The sequence below is a fragment of the Rhopalosiphum padi genome, chromosome 2, assembly GCF_020882245.1.
Source record: "Rhopalosiphum padi isolate XX-2018 chromosome 2, ASM2088224v1, whole genome shotgun sequence".
NCBI classification, from domain to species: domain Eukaryota; kingdom Metazoa; phylum Arthropoda; class Insecta; order Hemiptera; family Aphididae; genus Rhopalosiphum; species Rhopalosiphum padi.
The window spans coordinates 91605061-91630326 of record NC_083598.1 but is presented as its reverse complement, the minus strand read 5'-3'; the positions used below and the strand labels follow the sequence as shown (position 1 = coordinate 91630326).

The 25266-nt window shown below is 27.2% G+C and overlaps 1 protein-coding gene across 21 annotated transcripts in view; it reads left to right on the top strand.

The window, feature by feature from the left end:
- The window catches only part of LOC132920679 (longitudinals lacking protein, isoforms A/B/D/L-like), a 243860-nt gene that overhangs the window by 159265 nt on the left and 59329 nt on the right, over positions 1-25266 (top strand). The window contains exon 5 of one of the 21 annotated variants that reach the window (XM_060983272.1): positions 15160-17600. The exons of 15 other annotated variants lie outside the window; for them this stretch is intronic. In XM_060983272.1, the coding sequence (XP_060839255.1) occupies positions 15160-15398 (239 nt within the window). In that variant the 3' untranslated portion in view covers positions 15399-17600. Of the gene's footprint in view, positions 1-1138; positions 1917-5127; positions 5785-6075; positions 6321-10188; positions 10629-10654; positions 12946-15159; positions 17601-25266 lie in introns of those variants that run through there. 5 more of the 21 variants (XM_060983273.1, XM_060983295.1, XM_060983277.1 and 2 more) reach the window with 5 other exon arrangements.

Here is a 25266-nt window from a genome sequence, read left to right as displayed (position 1 = left end):
AAACAAATCGTTATTTCTTGTAAAGTTAATTTTGCTTTAAAATTTAGTTTTTTTAATATTTCTTGGCATTCAATTTTGTTATTTAATCATTTAAATAATAAAATATATGATAGATATCTTCTACGATTCTTTGAAGTAGGAATGTTAAAAAATCTGAATAACCCTCCGTAATCTGAGTGGGAACGGCGTTCTACATTGCATTTGAAAGATAAAAAGCGTAAAAAAGAATTTTGAATTTTCTTACTTAATTTAGAACTAAAGTATGTAGTATTATTAATATTTTATGTTTTAAATAAATTTTACAATATATAAAAAATTGATTGTGTTAAAAATTGTTTTGGAGTAAATTTTTATGCTGGTACATATATTTGGTTTTAATTTTAATACAATATGTTTTTTTTATAAAACAATTTATGTTTTCCTTGTCATTACTAGTATTAAATATATTAATTTTTTTAATTGTAAATTAAATGTACATACTGAAATTTAAATATTATTATGTTGTGTTATGATTTATAATTAAATGTAGCAGTGATAAAAAAAATACTCCATTTGTTATTTTAATCGTTCTTATTTTTTTGTTAAAAATTTACCTAACCTGTGGAATATGATTAATTGTGTACTTGTGTTATGATATTTTTAAGGGTATTATTTTTTTAATATTAAGACGTATTTCTTTAGCAAAAATATTTTAAAAAGATAAATCTAAAATTTAATGATCTAATGCCACGTGTCCTTTGTGCTTAATTGTAATTTTTGGGTACTATTTTTTTTTTTTTTGATAAATTATTTTAATACAAGATATATTACTAGTAAAAACATTTTATTTAGTATGGTATACATTTCCTTGGTAAGAGTGCTAATTTTTAACATCTTTCTAAATTTCTAACCTGATAAGCTAAACTGATATTATTTTTAGCTGTCATTATGTTATTAAATTTATTTATAGACATTTTGTAACATAATACTTTCTTCATGATGTATTTTTATGAGGGTGTTTTCAGTAATATAACATTTTAAACAATATTGTTATAACTACACCTTATGTTTTGCTAATTAACATCAATAAAATTAGTAATGTTACTAATTTTTTTTATTCTTTGTAAATTTAATAATTAATTGAATTTTTTCTTTTCAGAAGTAAATTCGAAATGGCTGAACTCTGATGTATTGAAAATATTATCAGAAACAGATCCAGCAATTTGTCCAAATAAATGTGGTCATAAATATAAAGGAATAAGCAGAAAAGCTCATCTCAAAAGACATTTGATTTATGAGTGTGGTGTACCAAAGAAATTTAATTGTGAATTATGTCTTAAAAAGTTTTCTTATAATGTATCTCTCCAAAAACATTATAATATATGTACAAAGAATATATTAATGTATAATAACCATAATATTTTCTTCAGTTAACATATTTAAATTCAAACTATTTTTTCACTTATTATTATTTTTTTAACAATTCTGTTATTAAAATAAATAAATAAAATGATTAAACTGAAACATGATTTCATATCCCTCTTCAACTCTAAATTATTATTCATATAAAAGTAATTTATGATTTTAACTATAGAAATATTTATAGTTTATTGGCTGGTATAAAATAATTTTAAATAATTTTGGATTTATAAATGATTTGATTATGACCTCAAATTTTGATCAAATATTTTTATATTGTTATATTGTTTGTTATATTAATAAGGAATTCTGTAAATGTAAATCATTATTTCTGATTTTATGTTAAATTAAAATATGAGAAAACATATTATATAAATATATATATATAATATTATTGAAATTATTTATAGTTATCATCACTTGCATTATTTTAAATCATGAATAGAGTATTTTGTATTATTGTATTATATTGTATTAGAGAAGTTATTACAATGTTAATAAATATTGATATTGTTCAATTTATTATTTTATACTTATTTAAAAATAAAACTTAAGATACAAGTATCTTTTATTTAAAGTTACTTGAAAATGATCACAAGCTTAAAAGTTATAGGTAATTATAATTTGGTTATGTAACTTTGATACATGGTATATTAATTACCTAGGGCCCATTTTGCGGTTGTGTTGTACCTAACTGGTTTCCTCATAGTACTTTTTCTATATACATTTATGTTCTATTACATATTAACACTTGCAAAAAGACAAATTCAAGGCTTATCCAAATGCATTTATTATATGCTTTTTGCATTAACTTTTTAGATATACATCGTACATTTATAAAGTTTATAATGCATAAATGAGCAATGACTCTATATAATGAAGACTGGATTGCTTTTAATGATAAAATATTTTTAATGTGTTATATTTTTTGTTTAATATTAATTCTATTTATAATAGTTTTTGTTATTTTTAGAATTAAGACACAAATGGTTATCTCAATTAAACAAATTGTCCATAAATGATCCAGCTATTTGTCCAAATATGTGTGGTCGTAAATATAAAGGTTTAAGGAGAAAATGTCATCTCAAACGTCATTTAACCAATGAGTGTGGTGTGCCGAAAAAATTCCAATGTCACTTATGTTTTAAACGTTTTGCACAAAATGATACTTTAAAATCTCATTTAATAATGGTTCATAGGCAAGTTCCTTTGCCTCGAAGCCGTTTTTATAATAATGAATCAACTAACTCTTACTTCTCTTTGGAATAAATTTGGAAACAGAGAATGTAGAAAATAATTTAAGTACTTGATTACATAACAGACAGTTGCAAGAGTGTCAATTTTTATTATTTAACAGTAAAACATTTAAAAAAATACCTATAATTTATATAAATAAATACTAAAACTATCTAAAAAAAAATATCTTAAGCATTTTAATAAGATGTTGAATAATATATTAGTATTAAATTGTAACTATAAATCCATATGAACGAAAATAAATGTTTCTTCATTTAAAAAATAAACATAATATTGTATTTATCATTTAAAAAACTTAAATAAGTTTTTAAATTAATTATTTTTCTTTAGAGATCATGTTAAATGATTTTGTGTTATTAAAACTATAGTTATTATCCTAATTAATATTTATAACTAACAATATTAATAACATTTTTTTTCTTATTAAAATATTTGTAAAAACAATTTGGATATTATTGTATTGGTTAGTTACTAACCTATTCAAAATGATAAAATACAATTACTTAGTATTATTAATTTTTTGTATATAATATTTTGTATACTACCATTGTATACATAAAGTATACTTATGCTAGTCAGCATACCTAGTTTTTATAATAAAATTATAATTTATGTTTATTTAATTCATCGTTATCTTTGTATACTTCCTACTATCAATATCTTAACCTTCCTATGTTTAATGATAAAAGTTCAGTGTTATAAACACACTAAGAGTATCAATAACAAACCTATAAACTGAAAATCCATTACAGCAGGTAATAGTTCAAATACCAAGAAAATAAAAACAATTATTTTAAACCCATGACATGAGTAGTTATTTAAGTTATTTATAAAGCATGACTACAAGACATGTGTTCATGCTCTCAAGATTTTAATTTACTTTTAGTGTATATATTTATTATAAGTTGATTTTTTTTTTTGTAATGGTATTTTTTCAACATGTGATTTGAAATAGATAAATCTGAATTCTAAAGTACAAACTTATGGTACCTACTACGAATGGTCTTGGATAGAGTATTGGAGTGTTGCTTAGGTCCTATTCAGGAAAGTCAACATTCCTCATGTACTCAGTAGTTTTGTGTTGCTTCAGCAACATAAATTTTAACAAACAAAAAGTTATTATAACTAAATGATTATTACCTACTGATAAAATACAAATAATGAAGTATATCCATTTAAAAATAATAACAATATCAAATGAACATTTGGAACATAAGATATATCATATGACTAAGCAAAATTAAATTTGTTGTAAATTGTATTATATCATGTAGGTAATTGATTACACCAATTGAATTTGTCATGGATATTAGTATATTACAGAACCGGAATCAACAATGGTATATGATGGTTAAGTCTTGAGAGACGAAAAGCTGAAAATGTGTAAAAACAAATTAATTGTAATCGATTATGACATGAGTCGCATTTCTTTATTTTTCTTTAGCTTTTGTTTGGAACTAACTTATCTATTATTACATAATATAAATATATACCATCGATAAATATATTTAATTAAAATAATGATTACTTGTTTCAATTTTAGGTTCAAAAAAATGGTTACATTTGCTGTATGAAATATCAAAAGCTGATCCAGTATATTGTCCAAATCAATGTGGTCGCTGTTACAGAGGAGAACAACGGAGAGGTCATTTAAAACGACATTTAGATACTGAATGCGGTGTACCTAAAAGATTTCTATGTACTATATGTTTTAAACGTTTTTCACAAAAGTGGTCTTTAAAAAAACATATGATCTTAGTTCACAAACTAGTTATTAATTAATAATGTTTCAAATAAATATGACAATCGTTTATCTAAATAATATTAAAGTATGTTAGTGTTACATCTAAAGTGTTTTTCATTAAAAAAAAAAGCTCGCTCCAACAATCCGAAAAACATAATTATTATGCATTTATTATTTTTAATTGATTCTCTGAATGGAAAAAATTAAAACCCCTTTTTAATTTCCTTTAGCTAATTAATATATTATAGTATTATTTATTGGTTGAACCCAATTTTAAATATGTTAAAATTAACTAAAGGGACATTAATAATGAATTATAATAGAAAGTCTTACTTGTTTTATTTTTTGATTAGGATCTATTATCTATTATCTATTTGTAAATAAAGTTTAAATTTTATTTGTATTTTATTTAGTGATTATAAATATATAATGAGTGTTTTTCCATGACTATTAATTTTTGATAAATGATTCGACGAGTATTTATTTTTATTTTATTATAGGTAGGTACATATTATATCGATAAATTTAAGTTTGTTTTTTTTTCAAAGCCTTCGAATTTCAAGGTATCTTATAACTAACACAATATGAAAAATAAAAATACAAAATAAGCTTTCAATTTTAACATTATTTTATTGTCATGTGTTTATGCTTTAGACGGGCAAATGGTGTATTTATATTCTTATAATTATAATAAAAAGAAAAAATCATAATTCCATTTTATTTTTTAGCTCTTACCAATTTACACTGGATGACCAAACTGGATGCTATATCTATATCAAACCCTGCCATATGTCCAAACGTCAACTGCAATCGGAAGTACAAAGGAATAAATAGAAAAAATGTATTAAAACGACATTTGATGTATGAATGTGGCGTACCTAAACAATTTCAATGTTTCGAATGTCGGAAAGAATTTTCCCAAAACTTTTCATTAAAAAAACACATGATCATAGTTCACAGGCGGTTGCCTTAACAAATATAATATTATAATAAAATATATTAATACTTATGTACCTATGTACCTATGCATTTGCAAATAACAATATTTAAATATTATAAAATATTTTTTGTTGATATACAAATCAAAATTATACTAATGCAGCATTAATTAATTAATTTGTTTTCAATAAAAAAAAAAAATGTGTGGAATTAATTTATTTTACCTATACCTACTTTTACGTGCCTTAATTTTATTTACTATTGTAAAAGAATTTAATTGGTTTTTGATCAAAATCGTCGATCTTTAATATCGCATTTTTTAGATTTAATGTATCAATTTATTCAGCTACGGAGCATAAACGGGGAAACCATTTGCATTGTGAATAATGTTGTAATGAGAATTTTAAGACAAAAACAAATAAAGTGCAATGTTCTTCTCAGAAAAATAACACGAAATCTATCTCATGTCATAAAAAATATATGCTAACTATACTACGAAATAACTAGGTACATTGTAGAAATACGCATATTGTTTCCTATTTTTACTTTTATATAGGTACCTATTTGAATTTTCTTACATGTTTATATATAATTATTTCAATTGTTTTATTATGATTTGTAATATTTGTTTCCTTGCGCTTTATTATGGTCATAACCGCGTTTAAAAATTATACTTTTGCTTTTTGAAAATCTGTTAGTTTTTTCATTTAACATATTGCAAGTTTTCATTTTTACAGCCACCGAGTGGTGTCAGTTAGATGAGATCTGCAAAACTGATCCGGCCATATGTCCAAACAGTTGTGGTCGCAAATACAAAGGCCGATACCGAAAGCAATTACTCAAACGACATTTAACTCATGAGTGCGGTGTACCTCGTAGATTTCAATGCATGATATGTCATAAGCGATTCGCACAAAAGTGGAATTTAAAAACACACATATATGTCGTTCATAAAGTGTTTATGTGAATATTTAATATTATAAATATTAATTTTAGAAAAATATAATTATATTTGTATACGTATACAACTTAAGTATTCCTGTAAAAATTTGAATCAAAATTAACCATTTAAAATATTTTTATTTTTTATATTGATATATTGTGTTAATTCACGGTCGCTATTTCAGTTTTAAAAAAAATCGGTTACAGTGTTTAATTAAGTCATTAACCAGCCATTTTTTTCTTACCTTTTTTATATTATAATATTATTATTAAACAATAATTTATACAATTATACCGCATTAAAATTATAAATCATGTGTTTATAATCAACGATGTACCTAATTGTCATTTATTTAATTATGGCAATTACTAAATACTAGAATGATTTTATGTTATCTTATTTGTGTTATTAAGTATTTTAATTTATTACAAAATTTATATATAAAATATGCATTATCAATTTAAATTCTTATTAAGACTATGGGAAAAGTTAATAATTGATATGCTACAATGCTTCAATTTGTTATTTCATATATGTATTGAAAATAAGAATTAATAATTACAATACAATTATTGTTGTAATGCTGCAAATACTCTTACCCTCTTTTTTAGAATTTAGAGTTTTATTATTAGAAATCTTTGTCCATCTGACTCCTATACACTCATTCCACTAAGATCAATTATATTATTCAAAATAATTAGATTACTAATTATTATAAAATCATAATGTATCAATTCCCTAGGTTTTTAGTTGATAATAATAATATAGTTTTTAAAATTAATAAAATAACTCAATCTATTTAGCTTTTTATGCATTCTTATCAGTGGCGTATATAAAATTAATTTTAGGGGGGATTAAAAAAAAAATGTCATTCTTAAATTCCAATTAATTATACAATCAAAATCAATACCCGTACCAACCATACATTTCAGGGGGGTTTGAACCCCTAATCCCCCCCTATATACGCCACTGATTCTTATGATTTTAATGAAGAAATGAGCTCACGGATATATGACATATACAAATTACCAACAAAATATCTTCACTAAAATATCTCGAAACCCATAAATCGCATGGAAAAAATATCGCCAGTATAAAATATAGCAGCAATTTAGATATTCATTTTATAATATAATATATATTCGAAATATCCGAATAAAAATATTTCAAAGCATATAATACTTATTTTAATATTAAATTATTAATATATAGTACTATAGTAGTATTGTTATTTGTATACTTATTATTAGTATTGATCATAAATTATAATGATAAAAATATATAAAATAATTAATGTGAGTTGATATTAAATGGCAAATGCAATACCTTAATGATAATAATCTTCGAACTCTCAATTTGGATAATCTCCACAACTACTTTTTATTCCTTTTAATTCCATTTCAATTGTATTTCCTACTATATCTACTTTGACCAATTTTAATTTCAGTTATATGTCAAAACTATTTATATAAATTGAAGGAAATTGATCAGAAAGTAAATGTACAAATTCATTGTTAAATCCTTCACATTTATTTGTTTTATCACTTGTTACTTAGTATTGTCTCATATACATTCCATAGAGGTATTAGAAGTATGGAAAATAACGAAGAATATCATCTTTCTCGTTTTTAAGTACCAATTCACATCTCCTCAAAATTTGTTAGGAAGGGAAAAATAATCTGATTATTTTTATTAAAAAATCTAATTTTAATTTTTTTACATAGACATTATAAACATCTGATGGTGTTACAAAAGATAGAGAAGCAAAGTAACGAACTTTTGATATTTTTTTTTTTACAACTTTTAGAGGTTAGGTTTTTATATTTCTAAAATTGCAGTTATTTGTGTCCTTCCTAATAACGCTCATTAGATTAAAATAAAAAAAACCCCGACGTTTTGTAGTCGAAATCACGACGTTTTACCATGAATCATGATAGACTCTGATTCAGACTCTCCAAAATCATTTTGTTTCAACCCTGAAATATATCTATTCTTTCGTAAAAGTGAAACCGTTGTGTATTAATAAACTTTCTCCTTTTACAGCTTTTGTTATATTCAATACCATTTAAAATAAAAATTATATTATAGGTACATGTAAAAATATGTAACAAGAACAGTAAAAGTGTTAAGTAAACATCTATTAAAATGTGAAACAGTACAAATAGAATTATAATTTACAAATTATGAAAATAAAATAAAAAACCAAAATATCGAAATGCATCACCGGTTAGTGCTATGACTATCAAAAAATATAAGATACGTAATAGGAGGATAAGATTAGCTAATATAAAATTATGTACAGGAAGTATACTTGCGTTATTATTCCTATGCAAATAATAATTTACTGGCAATATTATTTCATTACGATTTATTGAGTGCACGATATTTTAGTGGCGATGTTTTATCGGCATATACTGACTTACACAAAGAAAAGCATATAATTGAGAATAAGATTATCTAGTAAATATATATTTCAAAATTATAATTTTATAATAATTTTTTATGTTATTAAAAATGTAGGACGGTGGCGCAAATTATATTGAGGAACAATATTTAATGAATGCAATAAATCCGCGGACAGGATATAACACCATTAATTAGTTTGGACACCAGCGGATATCTATAGATTTACATCTACTAGCAAAGGATTCTAAATTAATACTGGCTTGGATTGACGATAGAGACATAATATATAGAGACTGATGGATTTATGTGACCATGTAATTTTCTCTTATATTCAATAAGAGTATAAGACGTAAAAATTTTCTTTTGACACACTCAAGTGATTAAATAAGCCCAATTTGCGTAGGATTTCATAGAACTGAAGATAATTCAACAATAGGTCTAATAACTAGTGAGGTATATACATTTTTAAGACAAATTACAAAATATCAGTATAATCTCTATTATTAAGTTTATCAGGTTGGTATCACTAATTTAATTTTTAATAAAAATTTATTTAAAAGAATTGTAAAATTATAATATTTTCCTAGCCAAATTTATAGCCAAAACATTAGTTAGGTTAGTAGTTTTTTTATGTTAGAAAAATATATTAAACCTGCCTAACAAATTAAATAAATATATATATAGTTAAATAACCTATATATTGATATGTTAGACTATAATATTTGTAAAATAAAATTAGTGTCAAGGATAGTACATTCTCAAGATTGATTTCATTTTTTAATATTTCTTGTCTAACCATTATTATCTATTGTATAAGGAATGTATAACTTTATTTATTTATTAAAGTACAATTATTAAGCTACAATATTTATATTTACAAGTTGATACCTACTCTCTGTTAGGGAGCTTGTTGTGAAAGTAGTTATTTAAGTATATTGTGCGACAGGCGCTAATCCAAAATATATTTAGGGAGTAGCAATACCACAATACTATATACGTATCATATTATATCGGCTGCCAAAACAGAAATCCTAAAATTTACCTATGTGGCAAAGTCTACGGGGGGGGGCTATGGACCCTTCCACCCTTGAATCTAGGCCAGTTGTACTGTGTTTCATGCTTTTATTGATAAAACTTAAGATAAACTCTTTTAATTCATTGTTTAAAGTATCATTTGATATTTGTTTATTTTATTTGAATTGATGTAGGTATTAGGTAAATTTTAGTATTAATTATAATTTATAAGTTTATTAGTTTAAAATATGTCTATTTTATATAACAATTTTATATTTTAGTTTAACTTTTACTTAATGCTTATTATGCTTTGTTTGCAACTTCACTTTCTGGTTTGTGCGTTGGTGTCCACATTATTATGATTTTAACAGGTTTTCTTTTTTATTGCTGATTATTTTATTCTATGCTAATCATATTATTTTACAATATTAATATTTTTGAACTATTATTCTAATTATGTATATATATATATGTTATTTATTTTCAGGAAGGATGGAATTGTTGTACTGTCCAAATAACTGTGGCCGATATTATAGTGGTGATTGGAAGAAATCTAGTTTACAACGTCATTTGAAACACGAATGTGGAGTTCCAAAAAAATTTATTTGCTTAATTTGTTATAGACGTTTTGCTAGAAAAACACATCTCAACTCACATACATTAATTAAACACCAAACTCGTATTTGTTGATCGAATTAATTAATTTTCTAAATCAAACCATATTCATAATTGATCAATGTATTTGTATTATATTCAAATTGTATCATGAGCTATTATTATATAATTATTTTTTATCTGATATTGCTACTACTTAATTCGGGCTTGCTTTGGAATGCTGGTTATAATAAAATTATGTTGACTGCTTTATGCGATACAAAATAAATAAATGAAATGTTTTCTGTTATTAAAGAATTATACAAATCATTATTTCGAATTTAATCTTATTTTCATAGATTTTCTGCAATTACTCGAATCGACAAATAAAGACTCTCTTCAGGATCCTGTATCTTGTCCCAATGACTGTGGACGTAGTTATAGAGGAAAAAGTCGTAAATATGTACTGAAAAGACATGTGATGTATGAATGCCAAACACCGCCACAGTTTTCATGTCCCGTTTGCTTACGGCCATTCAAGCGTAAAGACGAAATGTTTATACACCAACAAAAGAAACACAACATTTTTGAATGATTTTATTTTATAATAATAACTAATAAAAAGTTAATTATAGTAGCAACAATCATTTAATATTCAACCAATAATAGTAAATTTGTTTATAAACCATATAAATATATAATATATATTTACATTTGATACATTAAGTTTGCTATTTTTTATAGGTAAATATATTTTGTTTTACAATTTGTACATGAATATTTATTTGAGTAAGTATCAAAACTGATACGTTATTTGAGTCGGATGTGCACAATTTTTATGGTATCGAGTGTATCGACATTTCGAAATTTGACTTAGAAAACTTGTTTATTTATAAAAGAAATGCGTGTATTACATGAAATTAAAGTTAAAATTTTTTTTTATATATTTTTTTTAATAAGCATTCTCATTAATCTGTCTTTTTGTGATAATTAGGAACATCGAATAAAAACAATATTTTTCCTTTTGTATGTTATGATGAAGAATAGGATGAATATTTATATTTTTTTAAATAGTTCATTATTATTATTTACATAATATACATTATACTTGTTATGTACATAATATGTAACAATGAAAAATAAATATTTTAGTTTTTTCTTTCTATAATAAAATATCATAGTATTCAAATATCTAGATTTCTTACACAGGAAATTAAAGAATTTTATCAGCAACGATTAATTTTTGAAAAAAAAAACTATTTAATGGACTGTCAGATGCTGACATATATAATTATATACCTAAATATAAAGATACATACATATCTGTTCATATATCTATGGCTGTCACAAAATTCGGTATAACCGTATGAAACAGTTGCAATACATTCTAAATGTTCCAAATCAGGATTAATATTCCTGCCAGTTATTATCAAAACAAATAATTAGTAGCCAGTAGGTACTATAATATGATTAAGTATTTTTTGGTGTAATAGTGTACTCCTGCATGTGAAACCTAATATTCCTATTAACTCTAAATACATTGAAACCTCTATTTAACGAAATTCTCTACACAACAAAAACAATTTCTATTTAACGAATTAATTTTGTGTTATTTCCTATGAAAAATTTAAAATCTATTGTATTGTAACATATTAAATATAAAGAGTACACACTTGTCAATCTGACTTATTTAAATAAGTGTGAGAATTGTTATAGCCAAAATTGTATAAAAGTTGTTCAACGGGACATCAACAAGTTCAGATAGTTTAAACAAAGTTTATAAGAAGCCAAAATTAAAATTGATATACGAGTATATTTGCTAATTTTATTTTAAACTTATAGGATTGAATACATTACACTTCTTAAAATGTCTCATTGGAGCATTATTCATGGATCAATAACCCATTCTCAAAAAGAACGATAATTTAATTTTTAAAAAAATTAACTACACCAATATCCAATATACATGCAGGGATGGATTTAGGTATGTGACCTTTGAGTGAATTATATTTTGGGACCACGAATTTCTAACTGTCCGATATTCTTAAATATTTTGTATTCACTTGTATAGTTCCGATCACTATTTATAAGTACTGTGGATGCAATACCTAATTTAGGTGATTATAGTAGGTATACCGTGAACCGTGGTGGATGATGATTGATGGTTATTCGTAAGATTTATGTATAGAAGATATATATATGTATAGATAATTAGATATATAAGTACCTACTTGAAATTTGTCACGTGTTATAGTGATTTAATGATACTTTCTATCTATTTTATTTTTATGCAATACCACTTTAAACTGACATCAGCGTCACTGTTCACTTTTCTTATATACCTAATAATAAGTTGGTTTCAAACAAAGATAAGGAAAATAAATGCGACTTGTATCATAATTGTATAAAATTAATCTATTTGTAATATATACACACATTTTGAAATTTCTTTTATTAATATTTATAATTCTCCCTTTCAGTTCGGTGTTGACCCACTACGCAAACACTTGTCAGTCGTTGAATATGCTCGCTCCGTTGTCAAGATTTTTCGATTACGATATTCATGTTATTACGTATGTAATTAGGTATATCATTCAGCATCTAAGCACGTTAACTGTTATTTGAACAATAAAGTCTCGCTACGAGAGAACTTTATTTAGGCCCATCTGATGTGATTTCTCCTTGTCACTGAATCTCCATATTCATGGTGACTCAACATACACGAGTTATTATTCTGCTCAATGAATCGATTCGCTGCGTTATTAGCTCTTGATGAGGATAAATGCAGAACGCTGAAGTACTCGAATCGATGTTATATTGGTTGATTTTGAGCTATCTACTCATTCTAAGCAATAAAATTAAAAACTGCTAGCCCCGCTTATATCTATATACTATAGTTATATAACTAGCTAACCTATATGCATGACGAGTACTAATAATGATTCTTTTTTAAATTGATATCTTAATTTTTGATAATTTGTCCTTGCGGATGCTCTTCGATCATATGCATAGGACAGACGCTAATTACCACACTTTCCTTCTAACATCGTTGTAGAAACCTACACAGCTTCAGCACACATCTCTTACCACCACACGTTAAAAATATTGAAAAATAACTGGGATCCGCTATCTTTTTATCATAGATCTCAATCCAAATAACAACAATAAAGAAATATTCACCCTATCATTTATCGTCATTACCTACTGAAAATACCACATAAAACCAAAAATGATCTACCAAACTGTCACACCTGTCAGGATTACGGCTAAAAAACCTGATGTAATCATACTCACCGGTCACCGGTGGTACATCAGTCATCAAGTTGGAAGAAGATCACCATTCAGATAACTGAAACAAAGAGAAAAAATATTTGCACAATGTGTCATATGTGGAAGTAACCACACATCAACTTTCTTATGCGCTGAAAAATTAATCATTCAAAAAATTACAATCCTAATATAAAAACACGCGAAATCTCAATTCAACTCTTCACCTTTCCTAAAGTAATCGTGTGCCATTGTTGATTCCTACTCAATAATTTTAAAATATCTTATAATTCTTAAAATGAAACATCGTTATCGAAATATCTTTCTGATCTCATTTCTTTAATATTGACCCTCCCCTTTCCTCCTTAAAATGCAATGTTACTTTTAATTATAAATATAATGTAGTAATTAAAATCCATTTTTATTGTTCTTGTTCGCCTATTATGATAAATTGGTTGTCAATTTTAATTTTATTAATAATGCACAATGCACATTATAATAATTATGATTTATTATTGTTTGTTATAATTATAGATATATTATTTTATACTTAATTATCTGTATCTAAACATTTTTAATTGTTGAGTTATTATGCTATAACTTTTGTTGAAAGCTAATAAAAAAAATCTTCAAACATAATTGTATTTCATAAGTGTTTGTTATTAAATTAATTAAAGTATACTAATTTTAGTTACAATAAAATGTAATTATTATTTAAAAAATATTTTATACCTATTCTCATTAAACTTAATAATATATATAATATAATATAATATATATTATAATACAAATGAACGGTATACATTTGATTATTTTAAATAGTTAAACGAATATAGTAATATATCGGTATAATTACTAATTATATAATAATTCAAATATTAGAATATACTATGCATATTCCTATGTATAGATACTAGGTATTTTATATCATGCAATATATATTAGGAATGGGCCGGTACTAGAACCGATACTCGATATTGGTGGTATCGGTTTTTTGTAAACCGATATAAAAAAAAATATAAAATAAATTAATCAGCATAATATATTATATTATTATCATCATAAATATTTAGATTTATTGTTAAGGCTAATGGTTTCAAATTTTTTCTTTATTTGTTTGTTATGAGTGCTAAAATGTAAAATTTGTGGTATAAGATATCGGTTTTAGCTGGTATATCGGTTATTTTTTAATATCGGTTCATGGCTTATACTGAACATTTTGGTTTTCAAGTACCTTTATCGGGTATCGGTTTTTTATCGGCGATACATATCGATGTATCGAAGTATCAGATATCGGTAAAAAGTGGTATCGTCCTATCGCCTATCCCTAATATAATATATCTTATTTTGGGTTAGCTTATAGTTTGCAATCATAAATCTAAAAATAAAATTTTATTACAAATATAACTTAGAATAATAATCAAATTTAAAAAAAATTGAATTTATATACCTACTATATACTTGCAATATTATAATATTAACACTGCTTTTCTACCAACGGTGATCACTGCGTGGGTCTGTGATATCAACATCTAACATTTGATCTTATAAATTAATTCTGCTAAATAAAACTAACGATTAAAATGTATTATGTTAGACGTGATGTGTTGGAAGTTATTCAAACTAGAAGAATCCTGCAAACAAGACCCGGCTATTTGTCCAAACATGTGTGGCCGACGTTACGTGGGTGTTGCCAGGAAGTCTCACTTGAAACGGCATTTGTTCTATGAATGTGGTGTACCCAGACAGTTCAGATGTTCTGTATGTTTAAAGCAATTTAAACAAAAAGTCCATCTGAAATGTCATCTTTTGTCAATGCATAGCATTATCGAGTGATATAAATTAATATGTATGATTTATCTCATCATTGACCGCCAGATTCTTGAAATGTATCATATATAATAGCGTTTCTCAACCTAAGGGCCGTTATTGCCTTGGCTGGGGGTCGCGGTGGTCAAAAATAATAAAACACCGATTTACAAAATGAATTTGGCTTTCCCAATGATATAATACAAATTTATATTTAATATAGATAGGGAGGAGGATCGCGAAGTGATTGAGCATATTTTATACTTTCTTTGGGGGCTGCGAGACTAAAAAGGTTGAGAAACGCTGATATATAATATTGTGATTTGTGACCTCAACTAATTACTTTTAGCTATAGTCTAACAAACATACGGTGCTCTCTAGTTATAAAATTATATATTCTTAATTATATTGATCAATTAAAATGTTATATGTTTTTTCTTTTTAAATACATTTTTTAAATTAAATCAAATTTTGTTAAAAGACTTGAAATTATCTATTTAATTAAATATTTAATTTTGCTTTTAATCTGTGTATAGGTACTTTATAGTTAGATATTATATTTACGGTTATAAATTATAATTGGATTAATAAAAGTCTATATATTTTTATATTATTTTATTTAATCTAATTTAATTCTACTGTAAAATAATATTCGTTATTTTATATTTTGTGTATTTATATTTATAACAAACCACAGACCACAGTATGTAATTACCTACCATAATAAGTTTATAATTATAATTAGAAATGGGTTCCCAAATTTATCGAATATCCTGAACTTTGAGAAATTCTAACAGTTCAAAGTTTGTTGAATATTTATACTAGTAATCGATTAGATACTTCGAACTGATAAGTTCGATATCGATACTATTATAAGTATAATATGATTAATAGATATCATTATTTTTTTAAACGCCAAACGGTAATTTTTTTTTTTAATAACAATTAGCAAAGGTAGCGTTTCTCAAACTGTGGGTAGTGAATTTTTTTTAATTATAGAGTATTTTATGTATTATATATTTTTAGAACTACTTATTTATCTTGTAAAAGTGAAACCGTGTGAGTCGTGATAGATTTTTAGACAAAAATTTGAATTACAGTCCTAAAAAGATTGAGAAACACTGACCTAGGGTAATTAGGTGTGTGAGTATCTAAGTAGTAAGTACCTATGATAGATTACTACACAAAAATGTTCATAATACAAAATAATTAAAAAGCAACAATAACTCAAAAATATACATATATAGTTAACAAATAAATTACTAATTAGATAAAAGTATAGTAGAGTGACCCAAGAATTAAATATTATTTACAGCTTGTCTGCTTGTAGCATACGATACAGAGTATGGTTATATTGTGTACATAAGAGGACTTGTATGTAGGTAAATAGAATTGTGATTTAAAACAGGGTATATTTTTGTTTAAAATTAAAAGATATGAATAAATTAAATTTTAAGTTAAAAGTTTCAAATATTTCGAGTAAAAATGTATTCGTGTTTGAATTCAATTTCAAACAGTTGAAATAAAAACTGAAGGTTGACTCATTCTTAATTTTATTATTTATATGTTTTAAAATTGTTATTAATTAAGTTTAATTGTTCATTTATCAACTTATTAACTATATATATTAATTAATATTGGTATAATTGCATGTAAATTTGTAATACTTGTACCTATTTTTATTATTTTTGTTACGTATTGAAAATGTTATCTAATTATACAATTTGAATACATCTTTAAATATAATATCCAGTGGTGGATTAACTACTAGGATCGTGAGGCTCGAGCCTAGGGTTACAACTTGTAGTGGGCGGCAAATTTGTTATTTTATTTTGTTTTTATTCTCAAAATAATAAACAAAAACAAAAACAAAAAAAAAATATTGAACCAATACTATTTTTCACTCCGGAGCGGCTATACCCGATTACCGATTACCCTTGGATAATATTAGAAAAAGAGAGGGCTGTAAAAACTGAGCGTGCTTCAGAGCGCCGTGAAGGTTAATCCGCCACTGATAATATCTTATCGTATACATTATGATTTTATTATATTATATTTTTAATTATACATATAATATTATAGTATATATTAGTATATCATTTATTTATTTCATATTTAAAATTTAAATGATAGAATTATTTTTAAATTATTTACAACTTGTTTATTTCATATAATGGCTGTTTTAGAATTAAAAAGTCAATGAAAAAATTATATTAATTCAAAACAAAATTTGGTTCTTTTTTTTTATAAGTGGTGAGTTTTTAATTTTAGTATAAGTCTATAATATTATAGCTGATATGTAAATTTAATTAATACAATATACTATATAGGAATAATAATAGGTACCTATATAATTTTGGATTGGAACTTAACAAAAGGGTATAGGATCACCTGTATCCTTACTTTCTTACACTTTTGGATAATAGATAATTTAAAAAAAAATAAACCCAGTCACTCAATATAACTGATTTGAAATGTTATATGACTGGTACTTTAAATATTTGATTATTTTTAAAAATGTTCATTGATGTTCAAGAAAAAAAATAAATAAAAAACAAAAAGTTGCTCTGAAGTTTAAGTATGTAATTTTAGTAAATAATTTTGGATGAATTGAGTCCCACCCGGAGTATAATGTTCTAATATTTATGTCATATAATGCCATATTTCACCTAGGTGTGTTCAAAGCAACTAGCAAGATGAGATGACAACCAAAACCAAAGATTCGCTTTATCAGATAAGCCCCTATTTTTAATTGTCACTAAAATAAATATTCTGATTAAAATTAAAATAATTCATATTTTTATTTTTATTTTTAAGCTCTACTTATTGATTTACACATTAAATTGCAGTTAAAATAAGAAAATTATTATTAATAAGACATCCATTCAAAATTAATTTGTATTGTGATTAATGACTATACATTTATACCACAGTGTTAATTGTTAGTGAATACTGAATAGTATCTCTTATTAATTTAAAATTGTATATAATACGGTTTTAGGTTAATATAATTCATTTTAGTGATTTTAATAATAATAATAATAAATAAAATAGTGCACTATAAATTATTGTCAGACTGTTTGATATTGTAGGTGTACCTATCTAATTTTAAATCTCTAAAACTTTGAACTATACTTTAGTTATAGCTTATATGTAATATGTATTGATACTATATATTACTATTGACAGTATTGCATTTGCATAACATCGTTTTAAAATAATTGCATTGTTTTTCAACAGTTTTCAGTAAAAGCGTTAATTTAACATACACTTATGTTGTTTCAATTTATTCAATGCATATTTATTAACTAATTTTTTTAAATCTTTTTTTGTTTTAGGAAAAATTGAACATCATTGTCATTGTCCTAAAAATTATGGAAATAAATAATTACGTAACTAATATTATGACATTATGTCGTAGAGCCGCAAATCACGACATACTTGTGAAAATATATTAATGTTTTTAAAATTGAATATGTATCCAATATGAATTGAGTTGTCATGGGACTACGAGATTACGATTTTATCATTAAAATCATACTTTGAAATCTATTTTATTACTTTTTAAGTAGTTAGCTACTCAGTTTATAAAGGTATTAATAATTTTAAATCGAACTATTTATAAAATAATAAATTATTAATATGTATTATTTATGTATACATCATGTTGTCTCATTTAATCATTGGATATCGACTATTAATTTATTATGATCCACTAAATAGTTGGTAATTATTTTTTATAAATATAACAGCTAATTTATATTGCATATTCTAATCGTGAATAAAACTAGCTATTTATATGAATTCGAATTCGCCTAGAATTTGCTAGTTAATGATGGTATTTAATATGCATAATGTATAAATTATAACTATTTACTTTTTAAAATAATTATTTTAACGCTCATGTCTTATTTTATTGTTTTTATTTATATGTAAATATTTAGTTTATTTACCAAGGGTTACTATAGCTTATTAGTAATAATTGTAATTGTTTAATAACACGAAACTTAACTATAAATGTTAGACATGTATTGAGCCGAATCTTCTTTTTAAACTTATTATATTAAATTTGTATATTTATATTAAATATCTGCCTTTAAATTGTATTTTCAGATTGGTTACTTGGCAAAAGATTCGAATGTCCAAAACTGTGTGGCAGGACTTATAAAAGGAAACAATACGTTGCAAGACATTTAAAATATGAATGCGGAGTAATACCAAAATTCGATTGTAGTTTTTGTGAGAGAAAATTTGCTTATAAAGAATCACTTAAGGGCCATGTATTAAAAATACATAAATTAATTACCTAGTATTTAAATCTATTATATCCTGACCTATAAGGTCTTATTTGGGATGTGGAATCTATATATTGGACTTTACAATGTACAATTACTTTTATACAATTTTAAAACACTTTTTAAATACAGTCTTTCTACAAGTTAAAAATATATCATATTATATTAACAGAAAAAATATTGTTGAAAACATTATAATTGTATAGTATATAATAGCGGTACCCAATCTTTTTTCGTTCACGCATCCCTAAAAATAAAAAAGGAATAATCGCACCTCCCGCGAATAAATAAATTACGATTTCGTATTATTTAATTATTCAAATATTTTTAATTTTATGACAAAAAACCAGCTATATATATTATTTAGTATAACAAAAATTATTTTTTAAAAAACTATGACTGTTAATTATATAATAATATAATGAAAAATGTAATGTGAACAATTATGAGCTTGTTACCTGTTTAAATGCTTCAAAATTAGGCATCAACGTTGTTACTGCCTCTCGAATTTTATTTTCAACATTAAGTTAGGACAGATACTTAGATTTTAATATCGCAACTTCCGAAAATCATGGATCTAAAAATATCAATATTTACCTCGTGCTTCCCCTGCTACATACTTACGTCTCCCAGGGGAAGCGCTCCTCACAGTTTGGGAACTACTGGTATATATAATAATATTAATTAATATTGTTTTATTAATGCATTAATATCATTAATATAAGTAGCTTCTAAAATAGTTTTCTTGGGTTTATTCCTTTTTTAGACAATGTTCATATAAGAGATATTTTTAAAAGCATATATACCTAAATATTAATATATATATGTGTGTGTGTGTGTGTGTGTTAATTACTTATATTATATACTCTCCCCTTGAAAAAATTTCTACGGACGCCCTTGTATTGTAGAATACTATAATATTTGGCTAACAGAAATATTTACTGTATTATTGCCATAAATATGTATTACACTAGCTGGACCATAACGAGTAATGACAAATCTTGTGCGGCTCTAGAGAATAGAAGATGTTACTGGCTTTACTATATCATATTATTATTTATTATACATATACGTATATTTAATTATTTAATTAACTAGGTACTTTGTAAAACTGTAAATAATAAAGATTAAAATACACCAAAAATAATAGTCTTATAATAAACAATATAATTTTGTTAATATTTGACTCTAAAAATGCCAAAAACATCATAATGATATTTGCTATTATGGTACTTAAATTATTTTATAAAATTAAATATATAGGTACTAAACATTTGAAACTAAAGTGTTATTAATATATTTTGATTGTTATTGATTATATTGCAAAATGCAAACGCATATATATATATATAATGTGTGTGCGTAACACATATAATAAACAACTTACGATAAAAAAAACTCTTTAATCTGTTAAGCACTGATTAAATTGACGAAATCCAAATAGTTCTTATACCACAGTTTATGATTATTGTAAATATAAAATAATGTTTTTATGAGAAATATTGATTTCCAAATGGTAAATTGTGTTTTTCAAAAGATTGTCTTAAACATTAGGCAATATATTCAAACAAATTGTAGTTATTTTAATTTATTTAGATAACTATTAAAATTATTTTAATTACATTCATAGATTTTCATGTATACAAAACTATCAGAAAATAAGGTTTAGGTATTAAATTCAGATTTACACAGTGTCACAGTGTCACAGAATACATTATATACATCATTTATGAATATTTAATATACATAATTTAGATGTTGCATTTCGTATAAGTATATAATATAATGCCGTAATGGATATTGCAGATTAAGAATTTTAGATGTAGTAATATACTAATTAATTTGTAAGTAATTCGAGTTTAATGTTATGAGTAAGATATGCAAATCATGTCGTCAGTGTCACCGTTTATTTGGTTTTAGTGATTTTCGTAGTGCAACGGTGGCACACAACAGTGTTGTTATGTAGGTAATGTAGTCGTTGATTTAATTTAGTTTGTTCGTTAATAATGTTTGTTCACTTTATTTTTGCCGCTCATAGACGCCACACGGCCGACGTTTTTTCGATGTCCGTCTTTACGACGAGTTTTTTATGTGTTAATTGTATAGTAGTTCATGTTATCATCAATGCTAAATTTGTGAATCGTCCATCCAGCTCAGTATTCAGTGGCGCAATTGGGGGGGGGGGGTGTTCATGCCAGACAGTATGGTCACCAAGCCGGTTCGTCTGCATCTGCACTGGTGTTATCAGTGTGCCGCCAGTTAGCTTCCCTAGACGGTTTTATTATTATTATCATTCGCGTTCGTACCGTTAGTTAATTCACGGCCGTCGTCTTTTGTACGGGTTTGTTGTATATTATTTTAATTACCCGGTCGTTGTTTTGTACGCGTTCGTTGTATATTTTTAATTCAGGTCCGTCGTCTTTTATACGCGTCCGTTGTATATTTTGTTATACCCGGTCCCGGTCGTTGTTGTGTGCGCGTCCGTTGGATTTGTTATACCCGGTAGTTGTTTGTGCACGTCCTTTGTATTTTGATATTCACGGCCGTTGCCGTCGTGTACGCGTCTGTTGTATCGTTATATACACAGCCGTTGTTTGTGCGCGTCCGCTGTATTCTTTATATACACGGCCGTTGTTTGTGCGTGTCCGTTGTATTTTTTTATATACACGGCCGTACGCGTCCGATTATCTTGTCACGTGTTAATGTAATCCGCGTTAATATAGTCAGCATCTCGTGTGCTTGATTTAAGATCATAATATACTGTCGCGTGGTTTTGGAGTACGATTGATCATCCGGTATAACAGCTGTCAGGCCGCTGTGGAACAAGTCGTCAGTAGCTGATAACCAGGTCGACGTATCATCACCCATTATATTGTTATTATTGATGTTATCATCGTCGTGTGTGTTTTGTTTATTTTAATTTCCTGTTATATATAATATATTATAATTTCGAATTTGAGACATTGGCGTCTAATATTATATCATATATTATTACTTGTATTACCGTTAGGACTAACAAGGAACAGGCCGTCAAAGTTTTAGGAGTACATTGGGACCCGATGCAAGACAACTTTGAATACCATTCGACGATTGAACCAGTTACTCCTACTAAACGGTCAGTATTATCCGTCGTCGCTCGTTTCTATGATCCAATCGGTGCGTTAGGGCCGATGATATTTTGGGCCAAGGGCCTAATGCAGAGGTTATGGATGGACAAGTTAGATTGGGACACACCACTTCCTTCAGAGCTCGTATTGATGTGGCAATGTTTTATTGATAAACTTCCTAGCTTAGCATGCTTGTCATTACCACGACATTGCAGTAACCAATGCTCAAGAGATACAATTGTTAGGATTTGCTGATGCATCACAACTAGGATACGCAGCATCGGTATATTTAGGAGTGGTAAGACAAGACGGTGACATCCAAGTGCATTTTTTAGCGTGTAAAACAAAGGTGGCACCGCTAAAGTCGTCATCAACGGATATTTCTTTAACCATCCCTCGACTAGAGCTCTGCGCCGCTCTCTTTTTGTCTCGCCTCATGTCCCTACGTTTGAAAACCTTGGAGGATAAAGTCAAGATTACACGAGTCCGGGCATGGACAGATTCAACCATTGTCCTATCCTGGCTCACAGCCGAACAGAGATTGTTCAAAATATTCGTAACGAATCGCGTAATGAAAATACGAAGCCTTGTGCCTCAGTGCGAATGGGCACACGTCAGTACTTCGGAAAATCCGCTGATCCGGCGTCTCGAGGATTACTACCCGACGCATTAGTCGCATGCACATTATTTTTATATGGACCCAAGTTCATTCGCTACCCAGAATGTCAGTGGCCGGTTAGCGTATCTTCAACTACAGTTCCTGAAGAGCTTCCTGAGTATAAACGCCCATCAAAAGGTGCGTTTTTAGTCCAACAGATAGATGACAGTTTCATACGGCGGTTTTATGTACTGAGTAAAATGCAACGAACATTAGCATACTGTCTAAGGGTTGCCGATATGGCTCGAAAACGCCCGTTCATGAGTGGAGCGATCACTCGGCAAGAGTATGAGCGAGTATTGATCAAAGTAGTAGAATATACTCAAAGATCATACTACCCCGAGTTATTCATTCAACGAGCAACTGTCAATCCTGTCGTCATCCCGACTTCTCTTGCCTTACTTGCGCCCTTCGTGGATTCTCATGGTATTATTAGGGTAAGCGGTCGTCTACGGCATTCAGGTTTGGGCACGGATGCCAAACACCCTATTTCGCTGCCGAAATCGTCTAACTTGGCTCATCTCATTATCCATCACTACCATCATAATACATTGCATGGTGGAACGCGTTTAGTAGCTTCATTATTTCAACGTCGTTTTTGGATTGTTTCTATACGTGCTGCTATTCGACAAATTACATTTAAATTTGTCGTGTGCACCAGATACAGAGCGACTGCTCCCAAAACAATGATGGCAGATTTACCATCAACGAGGGTCCAACAGTACCGACCATTTACCAACGTCGGGATGGATTACGGAGGTCCGTTTACTATTAAGGAGAGCCGACGCCATAATGCGAAGACGCACAAGGCATATCTCGCGTTGTTTGTTTGTCTATCCACCAAGGCTGTTCACCTGGAGGTCGTAACAGATTTGTCAACGGAGGCATTCCTAGCATCACTCGGTCGGTTTGTAGCCCGACGAGGGATTCCCGTATAAATATATTCCGATTGTGGAGCCAATTACGTTGGAGCAGCAAGACAACTCAGGGCATTATTCCAAGATGCAGCAACACAGGAATCACTTCACGCACGCGTTCCTTGTCAATGGAAATTTAACCCGCCTGCAGCTCCGCACTTTGGCGGTATTTGGGAGGCTGCGATTAAAAGCACCAAGTTACACTTGAAGAAGGTAACAGGTACCCAAGTATATACTCTAGAGGAATTGATGACGTTAATCATCCGGATTGAAGGTGTACTAAATTCCCGACCATTCATCGACCGACCCGAATGATATATCGGTGTTAACCCCGGGTCATTTTTTGATCGAGCAACCGATAATGGCGATTCCCGAACATGATATCAGTGATATTCCGCAAAATCGCCTAAGACGTTGGCAGCTAATGAGACAGGCACTTCAGTCTTTCTGGAAAAGATGGAGTCGGGAGTATCTCCATACATTACAAAGTCGACAGAAGTGGTATCATCAAAATCCCAGTCTTTGTGTTGGCGATGTTGTTGTTGTAAATTCACCATTGCGAACCTGCTGGCATGGCAACTTGGTCGAGTTATTCAAGTCCACCCCGGTGCTGACCAAGTGGTCAGAGTCGCCACTGTCAAGACATCAGAAGGAACCCTGAAGCGCCCAGTTGTAAAGTTGATCAAGCTACCCACCGACAACGCATAACAAACCTAACATAATCTCTTTCCTGCTATAAGGGGTACATTTTATTCATTCTTACCTATATTCTTACCTCTTAATCCTTTAACCCCTCTATGTAAATATTATTATACTTTGTTTATATTATTATCATTATTTTATATATTGTTTTCAATTTGCTATTGTATACGATGATACGGTCTGACCAAGAATTTCTCTTTTAAAGTACCCTTTCAA